The sequence below is a fragment of the Orbicella faveolata genome, unplaced genomic scaffold, assembly GCF_042242905.1.
Source record: "Orbicella faveolata isolate gen_17 unplaced genomic scaffold, um_ofav_v1 contig_35, whole genome shotgun sequence".
NCBI classification, from domain to species: Eukaryota; Metazoa; Cnidaria; class Anthozoa; order Scleractinia; family Merulinidae; genus Orbicella; species Orbicella faveolata.
In genome coordinates this window covers 16,601,457-16,617,500 of record NW_028301564.1, presented here as the reverse complement: position 1 = coordinate 16,617,500, position 16,044 = coordinate 16,601,457, and the positions used below count along the sequence as shown (strand labels likewise).

General features: G+C 39.6%; 2 protein-coding genes across 2 annotated transcripts in view; one reads left to right on the top strand and one right to left on the bottom strand.

The window, feature by feature from the left end:
• Window positions 1-3,758, bottom strand: part of LOC149103512 (uncharacterized) — a 3,925-nt gene extending 167 nt beyond the window's left edge. The window contains exon 1 of the mRNA XM_089272667.1: window positions 1-3,758. This exon is cut by the window's left edge and continues 167 nt beyond it. Coding sequence (XP_089128793.1) covers window positions 1-1,907 — 1,907 coding nt within the window. The 5' untranslated portion in view covers window positions 1,908-3,758.
• A 6,518-nt stretch (window positions 3,759-10,276) lies between these two features.
• Window positions 10,277-15,733, top strand: LOC110042039 (uncharacterized). The gene is made up of 6 exons (XM_020747372.2): window positions 10,277-10,374; window positions 10,670-10,753; window positions 11,251-11,409; window positions 11,770-11,871; window positions 12,247-12,394; window positions 13,439-15,733. The coding sequence occupies exons 1-6, from the start codon at window positions 10,372-10,374 to the stop codon at window positions 13,546-13,548; spliced, it is 606 nt and encodes a 201-aa protein (XP_020603031.1). The 5' UTR covers window positions 10,277-10,371; the 3' UTR covers window positions 13,549-15,733.
• Window positions 15,734-16,044: the final 311 nt, after the last annotated feature.

Genomic DNA, 16,044 nt, shown 5'->3' with positions numbered 1-16,044 from the left:
TGTTCACAATCATTTAGGTTGTGGGGCCCTTTGCATAAAGAACACGACACGGACTGCCTGTTTCTACTTTCCTGTTTTAATCCCGTGGCAAGGGTTGTTCCTTTTCCTCTGCTACGTGACCCTCTTCTGAATTTGAAGTGAGTGCCCTTGTCTTTCTCGTCATGATGAGGTTTGCTAACATTTTCTTCTGAGAATACAGGATCTGTGGCAAGCTCTGCTTGTTCGCGGACAAATTGTGAAAACTCCTCAAAGTCAGCTATCCTTCCTTTCGCACTCTTGGTCTTATTGTTCCTTTCAGTCCACTTGCTTCGTAGATGCCTGGGTAACTTTTCCCAAAGCTGTCGCAGTACATGAGCTGTGTTTAAATCGTCCATGTGAGACATGCCTTTCATAGCAGACTTTGCCTGGTCCAGAGCAATGGAGAAATTTTGGAGAGCTGAGCCATCGTTTGCTCTGATTGGTGGCCACAAAGACAGTTTGTTGATGTGGGCGTTTGCAATCTTGAATGGATCTCCGAACTGTCTCTTTAGCAGTCCCTTGGCTTCTCTGTAGGATCCTTCTGATTTTCTTTGAAGACAACCATTAATAACTTCTTTAGCTTTACCTGAAGTGTACTGACCCAGAAAATACAGCCTTTCACAGGAGTCTTCAACTTTTGATTCAATCAAAGACTCAAAGGCAGTTATAAATGCAGGAAATTCCATAGCATCACCATAGAACACTGGAGGCTCGCTTGATGGTAAAAGGCTCCTTGCTTGCTGGGAGACCATAATTTGAGACAATTCTGTCTGCTTTCTTTGAATGTCCACAATATCTTGAAAGGCATTGTCCCGGACTGCCAAGGGGTTAACAGACAAACTTTTTGAACAACCTGGAGGGCTATAAACATGTTGCAGTGTCTGTGGGTTCTCCAGTGATTGATCTTTGAAAGGATGCACAGCTGCAAGCCTGTCTACGAAGCGGGGTTGAGGTAATGAAGTACGTGTATTTGTGGGGCTATCGGTGGGGTTTGCTCTATACCCAGAGGTCACCGTGTCTGTATGGATTCCAAAGTCGAACGCTGTATTTCCTGATAGGCAAGCTGACATTGGGCTGGTGTAAATGAGAGCTGGTTGCCCCATAGTAAATCCACTAAGAGGATTTGTTGGAGAGGGGTTTTGGTGTCCTAAGACATAACTGCCAGAAGAACTTACTGGGAATGACTTTGAAGCAGGTTCCAAAACTGAAATGGCATTTGATGGGCGTGAACTAGCCGCCACTGCTGTTGTTGTCCTTGTTAGAACCGATCCTTGTGTTGTCAGGGAAGTAGAGTTTGCGTCCTTTGCAGTATTAGCTGGGAGCAGACTGGACACTGGAAATGTTGGAAGACTTTGTGTCTGTAAACAGGCAGGTGTGGAAAACAATTGTTCATTGTTCATTTGTTCATAAATCTTTTCTTCTTCCCTTGCCTTAGCTAGACTCTTCTCAAGCTCCAATTGTTCCTCAGCCATTTTCAATGCCTGCTTTTCCTTAAGAAATGCTGCTTCCACTTCTAGGGCTGCAACCCTAGTCTTGGCTTTTATCAATTTCGATTTCGATGAAAGTGAAGACAAATTTGAACGTCCAGAGTGATTAGACTTTCTTGAGTGATGAGACTGGTTAGAAGCAGCAGAATTTAATTCAGCAGACTGAAGTTCTTTCGCCTTAGACAAATATTCATAGGCAGACTGCTTAAACTTAAACACATCTCCATCGTGAACTTCATACCATGAATTAGCACTGGCAGTATCTGAATCATTCTCTAACACCTCGAGGAAATTATCCTGTGCAACTTGTAGCTCGACAAGTAAATTATTAAGACCGTCCATTTCAACTGACATAAACTCAAAATTGCTGAAATCAGCGAGAAGAGGCTTCATTTTGTTCATCTACCTAGTCACGTGACGAAGAGCCACAGTTCTACGATCTTTTAACCTTTGTATTTCGTACTGTTTACCTTTATCCATTGGAATTTTCTTCCTTCCGCCCGATTCTAACTCCTCAGCACCACTGACCGTCGATTTCTCCTCCATATTCAGTGACCCTTGAACCTTAGCTGAATCATGAAGCCACATTTCTGATGCCGCATCCGTCGGTGAAGTATTAAGCGGTGAGATAGCACGAATTAATTCCATGTCCATTGAAGACGACCGTGTACGCCAGGGCTCGGAAATGCCTTCCATCCAATAAGCCATAAAACCTTTGTTTTCGCTCTCCACGCCCGTAATTACTCTTAATAACCGTAGATCCGTTGCAATTCCGTAGACGAGCAAAGTGAACCGTAGTTATCCTTGAACATTTGGCCATAAATCCCTCGACAAACCATCCATGAGGTTGAGTTAAAACTATAGCTGCGAACGGCGACAAACCATGGACAAATTCACTTTAACCAGAACGTTTAATTCACGATAGGCCATGAGAACAACTCACAGTGATGCCACGATATTACAACGGTATAATTCTCAGAAAAACACTGACAATTTGAGCTAAATCTGACCTAAAAACCGAGGAAAACTTGACATAACTGAGGTTTTAACTCGGTGGCGTCGTGGTCACCGTTCGAAGAGGCCACCTCCACGCATGCGCAAACCTAAATGTGTCTTCACAGGGAACCCAGCAGTTACAAAATGTATATTTGTTTCATTTCGAATGCTGCCATGGTTCAAACTAACGAAAAGAAACGTTCAGTTATCAGCAGTTTCTTTAAGTTGCCTGCATGACAGGACGCACGGGGCTTCTACTGTAAGTACCGCAGAGAAATAGTAGGAAATTTTCCTAGCATTCCTTACATACTCTCACTAAGGTTCTTCGTCTTGCGGCCAGGGAAGGCGTCATAATCTGTTTCAGTGACATGCCGATGATATTAAATAAAAAATAAACCAGAAAGGGTCGATGGAATATGACAATCGCTTAGTTCACTCGCCAGTTTGTATACTGTTGTAATTCTTCGGTTAGAGTCACGCCAATTTGTACTACTACTTCATGTACTACGCTTCAACTGGATGCACGTGCGATGAAATGGGATTTGATACTGCATTTTAACTGGTAGCTTCCACGAGGTCAAACTTTTTAACTGAAGCGATTTTAAAATCGTTGGATAAGCTTTTGTTAACCCCAACTAAACGAGCCCATTATTAGTTTACGCCTCCTCATTTTTTTTTAATAGTTGTTTTTAGTAATACTCGGGAAAGAAAATCCAAGGAATCCTCTCATTTATCACCCAGGCCTTCAATTCCAACTTCAGACGTTTGGCAGGGTGTTGATCGATTTTGAGCTGAATGTGCTTAATTTGTCTAAAATATAAGCACTTCTTGTTCATTCAAGCTGCTCTTGTTATACTTCACAGCAAAACGGCACTTTAACGGCAAAGAATGAAACAGACCAGGAATACGATGTTGTTTCGACCGTCAGTGATCGCTTGTTCCTGGGTGATGAAATGGCTTCTATGTGTGCTAAGCTGCCCATTTATCGCGTCAAGAAGAGTACAACTCGACGCTAGTGTTATACCTTCTACTGTTATCATAATCAAAAGTGTGCCGCTCATATAAGATACTTAAAAAAGAAATTTCTAGTGCTATTCAGTTAGTATTATTCCAAAACTTATTTACCCAAAAGTTTGGGAAATCTTAATGCTAAAATCGTAAAGGAGAAATGGTCGAAAAAGTAAGACACTAACGTAACGTTTTCGACAAATTTAAACTCCTATCTAGGTTATTCAAGTTCACTCAGTTTTTGTCCTCCAGAAGGCATTATGACTTTAATATGAGTAGCATTCGAACTGACTCCTAACCTGGTCATTAATGTTGTTGGACAGTCCTAACTCAGTCATCAAAAGTTCCTGAAAAGTCTTAACATGGAATTGTTAATTACCAACCAAGAGAAACACTCCAATAGGGTAGGACTTGGAAATTGAGAATATCATAATTTCACTTTTCGTCAACCGAAGGAACGCTTGACCGGCCGTTTCTTGCCGAGAGAAGATCTGACTCTTTCTCATCTATCTAGACACTAAGTGCTCAGTGGCTTGTTTTATGTCATGCCGTTCCATTTGCAAATTAATTCTGTTGGAACTACGGTATACTGTCAATAGCCTATTTTTGAGTAAATATGTGAACCATATATCATAAATTTACCTAATGTTTAATATTTTTACTTTCTTTTCTCTTGCTGGCTGACTGACCGGACTGACAGACAGACAGACAGACAGAGAGAGACAGACAGAGAGACAGACGGACTGACTGACTAACTACAAGACTGACTGACTAAATCACTTACTCACTCACTCACTCGGACTGACTGACTGACAGACTGACTACCTCTATGACTGACTGAATCACTCACTCACTCACTCACTTACTCACTCACTCACTCGCTCGCTCACTCTCTCACTCACTCACTCACTCGATGACTTATTCGCTCGCTCACTCACTCACTTACTCACTGACTATCTGACTGATTGTCTGACTGTCTATCTGACTGACTGACTGACTGATTCTAAATAACTGGCTGGCTGACGGACCGATTGGCTTACTGAGTGGCTTATTTACTTACTTTGCAGGTGTTAAGCGTTGGCCTTACCATTATTATTGCTACCGCGATTGTCATTATCACCACTGGCACCACTGGGGGTGCACACATGGTTGCCATTGGAGATGTGTGTGGCATAGCTGCGGCTACTGAAAACCGCAAGGAGGTGCTTCAAGGCCCGTCGTGTGATAAAAATAAATAAAAATATCCAGATGCTAGTGACTATCATATTTTGCTGCTTTGATTAAAAACTTTTGATTTGGAAGAGCTGAGTACACTGCGGCATTGAGACCTGCAGACTATATAGTTTATACCATGAAACAGCGAACGAAAGTCTGTTTTTTTAGACTGCCAAATCTTTGCAGCAATTTCAGACCAGATCGATTGGCTAAAATGCTATTGTTTTGTAGAAACAGGGCTCCTGGTGGAAAAAAAATGATTTCAGGATAAAAAAGCTTGGTTAAATTTCGCAGAAAAGTGTGAGACTGTGTAGGAAAGTAGTTCAATAATGCTGTTGCAAAATGTATAAGTGCAAATTAAACAACAATTAATTCAAGAAATGAAACAAATAAAAGTCACTTGTGCTCTTAACTGAGAAACGTGTACTTTCTGACTAAAAATATATTTCTATGTATTTGAGCATTTATATCTTTCAAGGGTATAACGTTTATTTTTGTTCTTCGGTGCAATCCGAAAAATTCCCGCGCTTTTGAGAGTTATTGACTTTAATTTCAGCGTATTTTTCATTTAGGTCTAACCTGAGAGTTTGAGAATAAAAGGCAATTTACGTCTTGTATATTTAGTGCTAATATCCGCGAATAATTTCTGTTGAAGCTTCGGTGTTAAACAATCTTTTGTGGTTAGTCTAAGTGACGTAACTCTGAAACGGTGAAACGAAAATCATGATAAATATCCGTACTGAGAGAAGTAGTCCGCTCGTCTCCGGATCGAACCCTGGCCGGGGACATTGTGTTGTGTACGTTCTTGGGCAAGACACTTTACTCTCACATTGCCTCTCTCCACCCAGGTGTATAAATGAGTACCGGCGAATTTAATGCTGGGAGTAACCCTGCAATGGACTAGCATCCCACCCAAGGGGGAGTAGAAATACTCCTGGTCGCTTTATGCTACAGAAACCGGGATAAGCTCCGGCCTGGTGGGCTCGTCTGGAGACTTGAACTTTACCTTACTGAGAAAAGAGAAAACGCTGATGCCAAACCTCCCGCGGTCTGTTTACAAATTAACAGTCGAGAAGCCGTTTCTGGAAAATAACACCGAATGCCAATTCTTGCGCGCCGCGGCTTTTCCCCTGTCACTAAGGTCAGGTTTTATCGATCTACTGTATAACTCTAACAAAGGGCCGGTAAAAGCAATAGTGACGGCGGAATAACACAGTTTAAGAAATTTATGAAAAATGAACATTTTCTTTGAAATTAGGGATAAAATGCCACAGGATTATGATCACAAACTATTTTGTGACTCAAGTAACAACTAATAAATGGTCTGAAATGAATGTCAAAGACACATCCCCTTTAGAAAACTGCAACACCATATTTGAAAAAAAATAAAATAAAATAAAATTCAAGCTAACGTCGCTGAAAGGGAAAGTTTCTGTAATGAATTTATCTTTTTTTAATCAAAAAATATGTTGCTCTCTCTCTTGAGTCTGTAGTTTGAGAGGAAGATTTTCTAAAAGTTCAAAGCGAAAAAAATATATATATCCTTCCACGGTTTTTTTAATTTTGAATATGGGCCAAAAATGCGTAACGAACGCAATCCATTGACACGGCTGGAAAGACCGCCTGAGAGTAGTGCATTGAAAAATCGCAAATTAACTATAAAGCCTCGCAAAGTCGAGTTCTGCGGTCTTTATCCGTAAAAGGGTTTGGTGTAATTTCAGTGTACTCGTCTTTATTAGCTTCTGTAGCCCTAAACATATCTCTCTCAGTCTTTAATCCGTTAAAAAAACGTACGGCGTATGTATTTTTTTAGCTTGTCATTTCTCAGAGATGCCGACTGATGAATAGGCCCGGAAAAACACTTCTCCTTTCAAGGAGAAGTGTTTATGCTCGACACTTGTGCTCTTAAAAGAGCACAAGTGTCGAGCATGCAAGTGACCACTTTATTTATTTTATCTCTCGTTTACTGTTTAAGATGCACCACATCATGGTTCACTTCACATCATGATTCACATCACAGCACTGTTATACTATGCAATACAACTACAACCAAAGTACTCGTCTTACTCGTCTGGAGAATGGATGCAGCAGCCAACTTTTTTTAATACTATATGACGGCTGTCAAATATTTCCTCATTTTCAACTTGATACTGATGATGTATTTGGTATTTTACACCTCAGCTGACCTCGTGTTATAGCATAAGCACTTGATCAACTGCGCATGCCAGTATTAGCACTTGCTTTACTACGCATGTCCGAAAACCATCATTCAGTAGCAGTTTTCCGTACCCATCCTATGCTGAACCTCAAAAAGTTGTTTAAGACAGCAAAATTTGACATCAGTTTTTAATGTTTAAAGGATTGCACGGATCCTGGCAAAGGCTATACGTTTATTGCTTTAAAAGACTCACACTAAGCCAGTCAGATTTCTTGAATTGCAGCGCGGGCCAGCTCAAATTATAGAAAATTAGAATGTTTTAATTTTAAAATACACCATACATGGCCTCAAGACCTATAATCAGCACTTCCTTTAGCCGTAGTAGAATTGCGCATGTGTTTCAATTATTTACGACAGATTACATCACTAACCGTCCCAAAATCAGATGATGATTAATGCCATTTTTGGCACATTGGCTGTAAAATATATGTTGGGATTTTAAGGGAAGCTCGTTTGGCAAATGTAGCCTCCCCTAAATGGATTTGGACAAAGAGAGAAAAAACTCGCAAGCTTCACGCCTACCACTGTTTCATGCAACGCGCGAAAATACAAAGATGAGCGAAATCGGAATCCTGAATCCTAGAATTTGATTTTATTTTTCAGCTTCTATTGTAACATTGACTTCGTATTAGTATTAGCAATTCTTTTAATGCGCATGTCAGACAAAAAAATGATGGTTTCTGTCGAGCACAAGAGATTGATTGATTCTCTTGACAGCAGAATTGACGTGGATTTTGAATTTAAGAAACGTACAGAAATTTTGGTGAAGGCTATACCTTTTGGTGCGTCTATATATCAGAAATAACTTGCAGCGTGTGAGAATTCAGTTTGTCTAAATACACCCAGCGTGACTTGTAGATTTATATTCGGCACTTCCTTCAGCCATCACAGTATTGCGCATATGCTGAAACTATTTATGATAGATCCGAAAAGTTCCCATAGTAACAAACATATATAGTCACTTAAGCGTCAGTAATTGCTACGTTCAAACTGCAGCTTTCGGTGGGAAGGGTGGAAGGGGGCCGGGCTCGCTAAAATTTTTCAATTTCACATTTCAATACTGAGTACATTATTCACAATAAATATGGAGAAGAAACGGATAAATCTTGTTGAAAAAAATTTATGTCATTACGATACGGAAGTACATGATAATATCTCTGTAATAATGATCATCTAACACAAAATCGTGTCAGTCTGGATCACCTTGTTATGTCTTTTATTTACATTATCTCTGTTTTAAAAGAAGTCCTCGCGTTTGGTATCGCTCCTTTTGGAAGGCCGCTACTTTTAGGATTTGTTGACAAACATGACATTTTATCGTTATATATAATAATTTCATAGGGTCGCTAACTTCAGGGGTTGTTACTGTCGCCGGGAACTTTACAGTGTTATAATGATTTGCCCCCAAAACGAATCTGAAAGGAGCGAGAAAAGTCCACGAGCCTCGCACTTTCCTGTCCTGCTCTTTTCCTCGTCAGTGCAATGCGAGTTGATACTAAGGGATAAATAAGAGAAAGTAAACACTTTTTTCTTTTCAGCTCATTTCACGCAAACAGACTGAGTCTGTGTGACATGAAAGTTAATAATAATTGGACGTGTATACGGCAACCGAATTAACCGGCAGGTCGGGCACATATGAACGCATGAAATGAACTGTACCTCAATGAGCTTGAAACAGTAGCTTGATGTTTTGCAAGATGGTGGAATAAATCAAAGTACTAAATTAGTGTCAAGAATAAGACTTAAAATTAAGCGATGCGTACAGAATAACACTGTATGGTTCTGTGACTTAACTTTGAAACATTTTTTTTTCCCATTAAGTTGGCGTGACAAATTGAATCACGAGCTTGATGTTTGTGAACCTCTTGAGAGAAGGTTAATCTTTATCGGGACACTTAATAAGGACAAAGAAGGAAGAAATTTAAATGGCCCTTATTTAGTCATTACGTTTCTAAGACTACAAAAAGAAGGCTACTAGGCATACATTTTGCATTTGTTGATTAATTTTTTTAAAGAAGGCAACGACAAAAGCAAGAGCTGCGCGCGATAACAGCTTATATAATTGATTGCCGTAAAGTCAAGCTCTAAATGTGTTTAACCTCATAAACGTCGGAATGGCTTTTAGATTTTAAAACTTATAAACGACACAAGAATCTGATTAAATATTACAGAGCCTGTATCGACAACTGAGCCGCCAACTCAGGGAAGTCTTTGAATTACACTCCAGTGACAGAGTTCCTATTTTGAAAAATTCAAGACCAAATGCAGAATGTTCCCCGTTCGATCTGACCTATTTATCTCCTCTTAGTCGTCTCAAAAGCACTAAATTATTGCTCAATGTCGGTGATTTTCCAATTCCTCCATCTTTGGTCTAATACCTGTATGACTCTCAAGATCTCCAAAAACATTAAGCTTGTGCCGTTAAATTTACCTTGCCAACACTGAAGCATTCCGTTTATTCTGTACACAGCAATAAATTTTGAAAACTTGTACATATACACTTATGTTATTTGCCGGTGGAAGGTTCGTATCGATACAAACTTTGACGGGTTCTTGACTGCGGCCCGAGGCCATTTCTTCTGACGTTTACATACCGTAGCTTACAAAGTTTAAGGTGAACCAAAACCTAAAATTTATAGAGAGGAAATTATAGGATCCAGGATTCAGGATTCACAGAAATAGCTTTTCTTTTATTTCGCTCAGGTTTGTATTATCGCGCGTTACATGAATTAGTGGTAGGCGTGAAGCTTGCGAGATTTACTCGCTTTGCTTCAAATCTGATTTTGGAACGGTTAGTGATGTAATCCGTCGCGAATAATTGAGACACATGCGCAATGCTATTACGGCTAAAGGAAGCGCTGATAAGAGGTCTTGAGGTCTCGTTTGGTGTGTAACAACATTATTATTTGGACTAACGCGCGCTGCAAGAAATACTGACCAAGTACGAGCCTGCATGGGATCTATGCAACTCCTTTAATAAAAACTGATGTCAAATTTCGCTGTCATAAATACTGGTTGAGGTACAGGTTAGGATGAGTCCGGGAAACTGCTATTGAATAGTAGTTGTCGGGCATGCGCTGTGAAGCAAGTGCTAATACTGGCATGCGCACTAAAGCAAGGGCTAATACTGGCACGTGCAATAGAACAAGTGTTAATACTGGCATGCACAGTAAAGCAAGTGCTAACATTGACATGCGCAGTAAAGCAAGTGCTAAAACTAATACAAGGTCAAAGTCGTTACATTAGAAGAGCTGAAACAAGGATAAATCAGGACTGGTATCAAGTTAACTATCAGGAAACTTTCGACACCCGTCAAACAGTATAAAAAAGGTTTGCTTGTGAATCTGCATCCATTCTCAGTGGAGAAAGGTTCAAGTCCCCTGCCATAAGAAGAACGAAGAACCGTCGCATTTCTGTTACAAGAGAAAAATGGTAAGTTTTACTTCACAATTTTTTTTTAATCATTAGTGCTTTTAGCGAGGAGAATAACTCATAGCCATATAAAGTACACACATCCAACAGCTTCATTAACCGACCTAGAAAGATTCGGACTAGAAACAGTGGGTTGGTTAGTTTTTCGCTCCTCTTAGTCCCCTACAATGGAAGCCTTTCTACGTGCATCAGAATGTCCCCTATGCAGTCTCTAAAGACACGTAGGTCGCTGTTGGCTTTATTTTTTAAGCAAAAGCACACATATCTAATACATTTAATGTTTTCCTTTCAACAGAAGTTCAAGGTCTTCCTTCTGTGCCTAGCCATCCTTGTTGCTGCCACATCAGCAGCGACTGTCTGTAAATGTGAAGAGAAAAAGGTAAATGAGAAAAGTAAGAGTGATTTCCTTAGATTTTAAATTTTTCATAAATTGCTATGCTCAGTAACTTTAATATAACGTTCCCCCGCCAGGTGGATTAATGACATAACGCGCGTCCCTTTAAGCCCAAGAGTAACTTAACTTCAAAGCAGAGAGGATTTCAACTGATACGAAACATTCCAGTAGGATTTAAGTTTCATCTGAGGTTATTATCCGGTGCATTTAGTAGAAAACATGCCCTCAAGTTGGTTGCTCTAGTTTTTGCTACTATACCGTGCTGACGAGAACCAACCAGGTCCAAACAGCTGTCCACGGTTGCAATATTTTGCTTTCAGTCCGGACTCTAGGATGTCGTTGTCACGTTAAGTTTTCCACGCAGTAATCAGCCTTACGTCATTGTTAGTCTATACAAGTGATCATTTTGCTGTCAAGCACACGGATCTGTTACTTACAGAAGTTATAAAACAGTTATTTAGACTGTCTCTTTGACCTTGTAGGATACCGTGTCCAAGTACAATGTGAAAATGAAGGATGGAAATGAAGAGATTGATGAGGAAGTCGAAATTGACACTGAAAAACAAACGGAGACCCTGAGTATTCCAAAGACGAACTCGGGGAACGCAGGAGATGTCAAGGTTGTCTTCGACTTTAAAAAGGTAAAATAGAATTTACAACGGGAGAAAGAAGGTGTGATTGCGCAATTCGCTTACTTTTTAACGGGATAGAGTCAGTATTCCTAAATGAACGTATGGGAGCTAGCAAGGAAGTCGTTGCGAATTTAACTGTGTACATGTTTTGAGGATGTTTAATTCATTGAGTCAGTTAGTCATTTCAACGATATCTCAGGCTGTGTTCACACTTGGTACCAGACACTTTTGTCTAGGAAACGACAAAAAAATAGTGTTGCGTTCAGACACTGGGCACTCCAAGTACCCAAACACCATTTACTCCAGGGCACACCAGTCAGTGAATGGGAGTCATCATTTTTGTAACAACATCGTCTATTTTTCTTGTAGAACTTAACCATGCATCGACTTTCTGCTGCAAAAGCTTGTTTTCTGAGTGACTCTACTGAAGGTACGCCTAAACCTGATGAGCTGCTCAAGGCGCTTGACGAGGTAATAACAGTATGGTTTTTTCCGCTAATTAATTCAAATATTATGTGACTTACAGTACAGACCGTTCGTTCGGTTTTTACTAGAAAATCTCAAAGTTTGGTCTTGCAGTATTGACCTAGAGGTAGCTAGCGACCTAAATTTGAGATTCTCGCGTACAGCGATAAAATGTACCACAGGTTGGCTCAGCCTCACTTTCGAGCTAACAAAACAATTCTTGGACTAGGGGGGTGAGATAGCGGCGTACTCTCCTGGACGACCCAGGTCCCTCTCCACTTGTCTAGATACATTGCCTTTGCAGGTTTGACTTTGGGTGTATTTACTTTGGCTAAAATAAAGGTTCGCCTACTTGGAGTTTTTTTTTGTTATTCTTCACAGGAAAGTTCCTCCTCAACGCCAAAGAACGTGTCCGACAGTAGATTTGATGCTGTTTCGACCCTCACTGATCGCTCGATCCTTAGTGATGAAATGGCTGATATGTGTGCTAAGCTGCCCATTTATCGCATCAAGAAGGCCCACACTCTGCGTAAGTGTTTGTTATCTAACTATTAGTGTAATCAGATGTAGTCAAATACAAGCTTAGGAATAAAAGGCAATTCCTAGTGTCATAGATGAGAAAGCACCAAAACTTTAGTTACGTTCTCAACTGAGACTCGAGAGTTTTAGTTTAAAACTGATACTGCGGAAATCCTGAGCTAAATGTTAAAGAAATGAACATGACAGATATGAATGAGAAAAACACGGCAGAAATAACCGAAGAAAACTTTGTCTGCAACTAGGAATTGAGCTCCCGGTCTGATATCTAGTTTGTTTCAGTGAGATACGGGAGGGAAGGTGACAAAGTATATTTAGGAGATCTGTCTTATAGGGAACACAATCTCAGATATTGTCCCCGCTCCCACGCTTAACAAGGCCATTAACAATGTTGAGTGGTCTTAAAGTCAATCAGTGAAAATTGCTTATAAATCTAAACATTCAAAGTCTCAACACAGCATTTTAAACTCTCTTTTAGCTTCGACAGAGAGGCACTTTCATTAATACCGTGGCTGGTATGATGTAAAATTTGTCTTTTTAGTCTTGGCTCGATTTTTAACTGATTTCGGATTAATTTTAAGTGCCTAAAAATATTTGACCTTTTCAACCAACTGTAATCAAAGCTTCAGTTAAAATTGTACTTTTCATTGGAAACGAAAAATTAGTATTTCGAAAAATTGATCCCATTGTTTCACTCGCAGTAACGCTTGTTCGTACTTACATAATGGACGGGCCATTATTTTTTTGAGGGAGGGGGTTGGTCAATTTTATGGGGCATGAATTATTTTTCTCACCTTTAGCTGTAGCAGGATTTTTTGAGTGGGCAATAGCTTGTGCAAGATATTTTGTAACATCAAACAAAAGACCTGGAGAGTAGAAGTTTGCTTGATTTTTCCCCCATGGCTCCCTTTGCACGATTTTCTTTTCAGCAGATATTGCTGTGCAGGATTTTTCGGGGGGAAATTGCGCAAATTCTCCGCGTCCCTGAAAACAAAATGGTTCTTCCTAACGACAGTGTTCTTACTTATCTCTGTAGGCGTGAAGCGTTATCTATATTGCCGCTATGGATATTATTGCTACCGCAGTTGTTATTGGTGTTACCCCGGCTGTAGACGTTGTTGCCACTATATATGCTGCTGTTACTAAAACAGGCATTGGATGTTTGCGTAAATAGATCAGGTTGCCATGCCAGTGACTGCCTCATATTTACTTTTTTGAATGATTTTTAAAATGTTAAATTGTATAGCTGATTTAAAATGGACTTTGTTGATTAACTTTATACCACACTGTTAAAATTGTTATATATCTTTATTACCACAAGGGCGCAGCTAGGGGGGTAAGGGTGGCGCTTGGGGTGCCCGTGATCCCCACTTTTGTAAGCCATTTTTTTTTTAAGCAAACAACCTACAACAGGTGGCATAAACGCCATGACAATCTGGTGAGTACCCTCACTTTGACACAGTGTTACCCCCTCCCCCGTTTGAGAAATCTTGGCTGCGCCGTTGTACGTACCACCCCGTTGTTATTGGTACCTCGCTTCTAAACCATTGTGGCTACGATTTATGCTGTCGGAGTTGTTAATAAGAGAGTAGGAAATGGAAGGAGAGATACCATAAGTGAAATGTAGATCAAGCTAGTTGTCTCTGGCTATCACATTATCTTTTTATGACGGTTTTAAAAACGTCAAATTGTTAAGGACTTTTATAATATAACTGAGCTGCTACGCGCGCCCTTATTGGTCGACAGCGTGTGTTTAGATGAGAGTATGTAAACACGGTTGTGACGTTTTAGATTCGCGCGTATTCTTGAGAAATATTTCATAAAAACAACAGAGTAGTTTTTTTGTAGGTATATAGCCTCATTTTAACCGTTGGGGGTTGGAAGAATTCTCCAAAGTTATGCGAACTCTAGATGCACATAACTGTCTCGAATTTCGTGTTTAGGCAAAGCTACATGTAAACAAGGAAAAAGTGTTCTATTGCTTAAATCTTTTTATGATGGTTTCAAAAATGTGAAATTGTTAAGTTAATTTAAAATGAACTTCTATCTAATTTGCTGATGGGATTTGTAACAAGGTATTCTAAAATCAACATTAACTTTCAGAAGATTGTTTTTTTTTTTTTTTTTTTTGCAATATTTGTTTCCTTTGTTTGAATATTTGTTTCCTTTGTTTCCTTTGTTTCAGTGGCATGCCTGTAAACTAGTTAGACTTAGTGCTTGTATATCTAAGTGTATGACCACTTTAAATAAGATTTACATTTTTTCTTTTTGCAAAGGAACTTTTTAGCAGCTATTGGGATTTTCAATTTTCGAAATTTTGAACGTTTCCTCCTTGGTAATGTGGTTATTGTGGGACAAGTAAATTTTTAGAAATATGTTTTTGCTGTTTGAAACCACTTTTGTTTTTTCGGGGACACTTTTTCTTATTTTAAGCATTTTTTGAAACGCTCAAAGGATTTTTTGGAGCAACTTTTCCGACGTAATTTATTCGCAAAATCTGGATTGATCTAATCGCTATGACGTCATTAATTTTTAGAAGACAGGATTTTTTGATTATTATTAATTAATTAATGTTCAACATACTTAATATCAGTAGTTATGATCCATGAAATATTTTCGCTCGCGCGCGATCGGTCTAAACGCGTCACGTGACCGAAAACTGGGGAATATCCGAGAATATTTCCCACTTTTCAAAACTGCGCGTATTGCGAAAAATATTTAAAGGTTAATAAACACAATAGCCTCCATTTGACTTTGAAAATGTTAACCTCTTACTAACCGAGCGCGAGGGCCGTACTGGGGAATATTGGCCCGAGGTCGTGGCAATAAGGACCGAGCGCAGCGAGGTCCGTACAAAAACGACTGAGGGCCAATATTACCCAGTACGGCTCGAGCTAGCTAGGTTAGTAAGAAGTTTATTATATGGCACTCGGGCCATGCTTGTTTTGAATTTGCTGGCTTTCGAAAACAAAAAAATACACAGTTTATGACGGTGGTATGGCGAAATCCCGACCAAGAAAGAACCAATCAGAACGCTCGGATTTACCTCAAGACTACCTTGCCATATAATAAGCTCGGATATTTGTCCTTGGACATTATCTGTTCCTCGAAGCTCACAGTTTTCCTCGAGCTTCACTCTCGGAAAACTGCTCGCTTCTCGGAACAAATGATGTCCGCGGACAAATATCCGAGCATATTTTCGCGCCAAATGAAGGCTATTGTTTATTTGTATTGTACAGTATAACAGTGTTCTAGTGAAACTGAATCGTGATATATGGTGCAAATTAAATGATGAAGAAATAAAGTAAACTCACTGGTACAATTAGTGCAATTAGAACTTGTGCTCTATAAAGAATCTTGTACTTTCTGACTGAGCCGAATATATCATGAGTCCGTAAATTTGTATCACCCCTCTAAAGGTGTTAGTGATTGTACTCCAAAATAATCCAAAAAATCCCAGCCTCTTACGCAGACGTAATATTCCCGTTCTTTCCATGTTTTTTTTTTCACACATGATATAATCTTTAATCAATCCCAAATGATGCAGAAAATACGAGTATTTAGCCGCTGAAACCTGACAATATGTCAGCATGTTCACTTTGCCGTAACATAACGACATAACGTCCTTGTTATGTCGTTATG

What these genes read in the sequence shown, in the direction of transcription:
- LOC110042039 (XM_020747372.2), top strand. An exon ending in TTGTCTTCGACTTTAAAAAG is followed by an intron (nt 11,410 to 11,769) that starts GTAAAATAGAAT and finishes TTTTTCTTGTAG; the next exon opens with AACTTAACCATGCATCGACT. An exon ending in TGCTCAAGGCGCTTGACGAG is followed by an intron (nt 11,872 to 12,246) that starts GTAATAACAGTA and finishes TATTCTTCACAG; the next exon opens with GAAAGTTCCTCCTCAACGCC.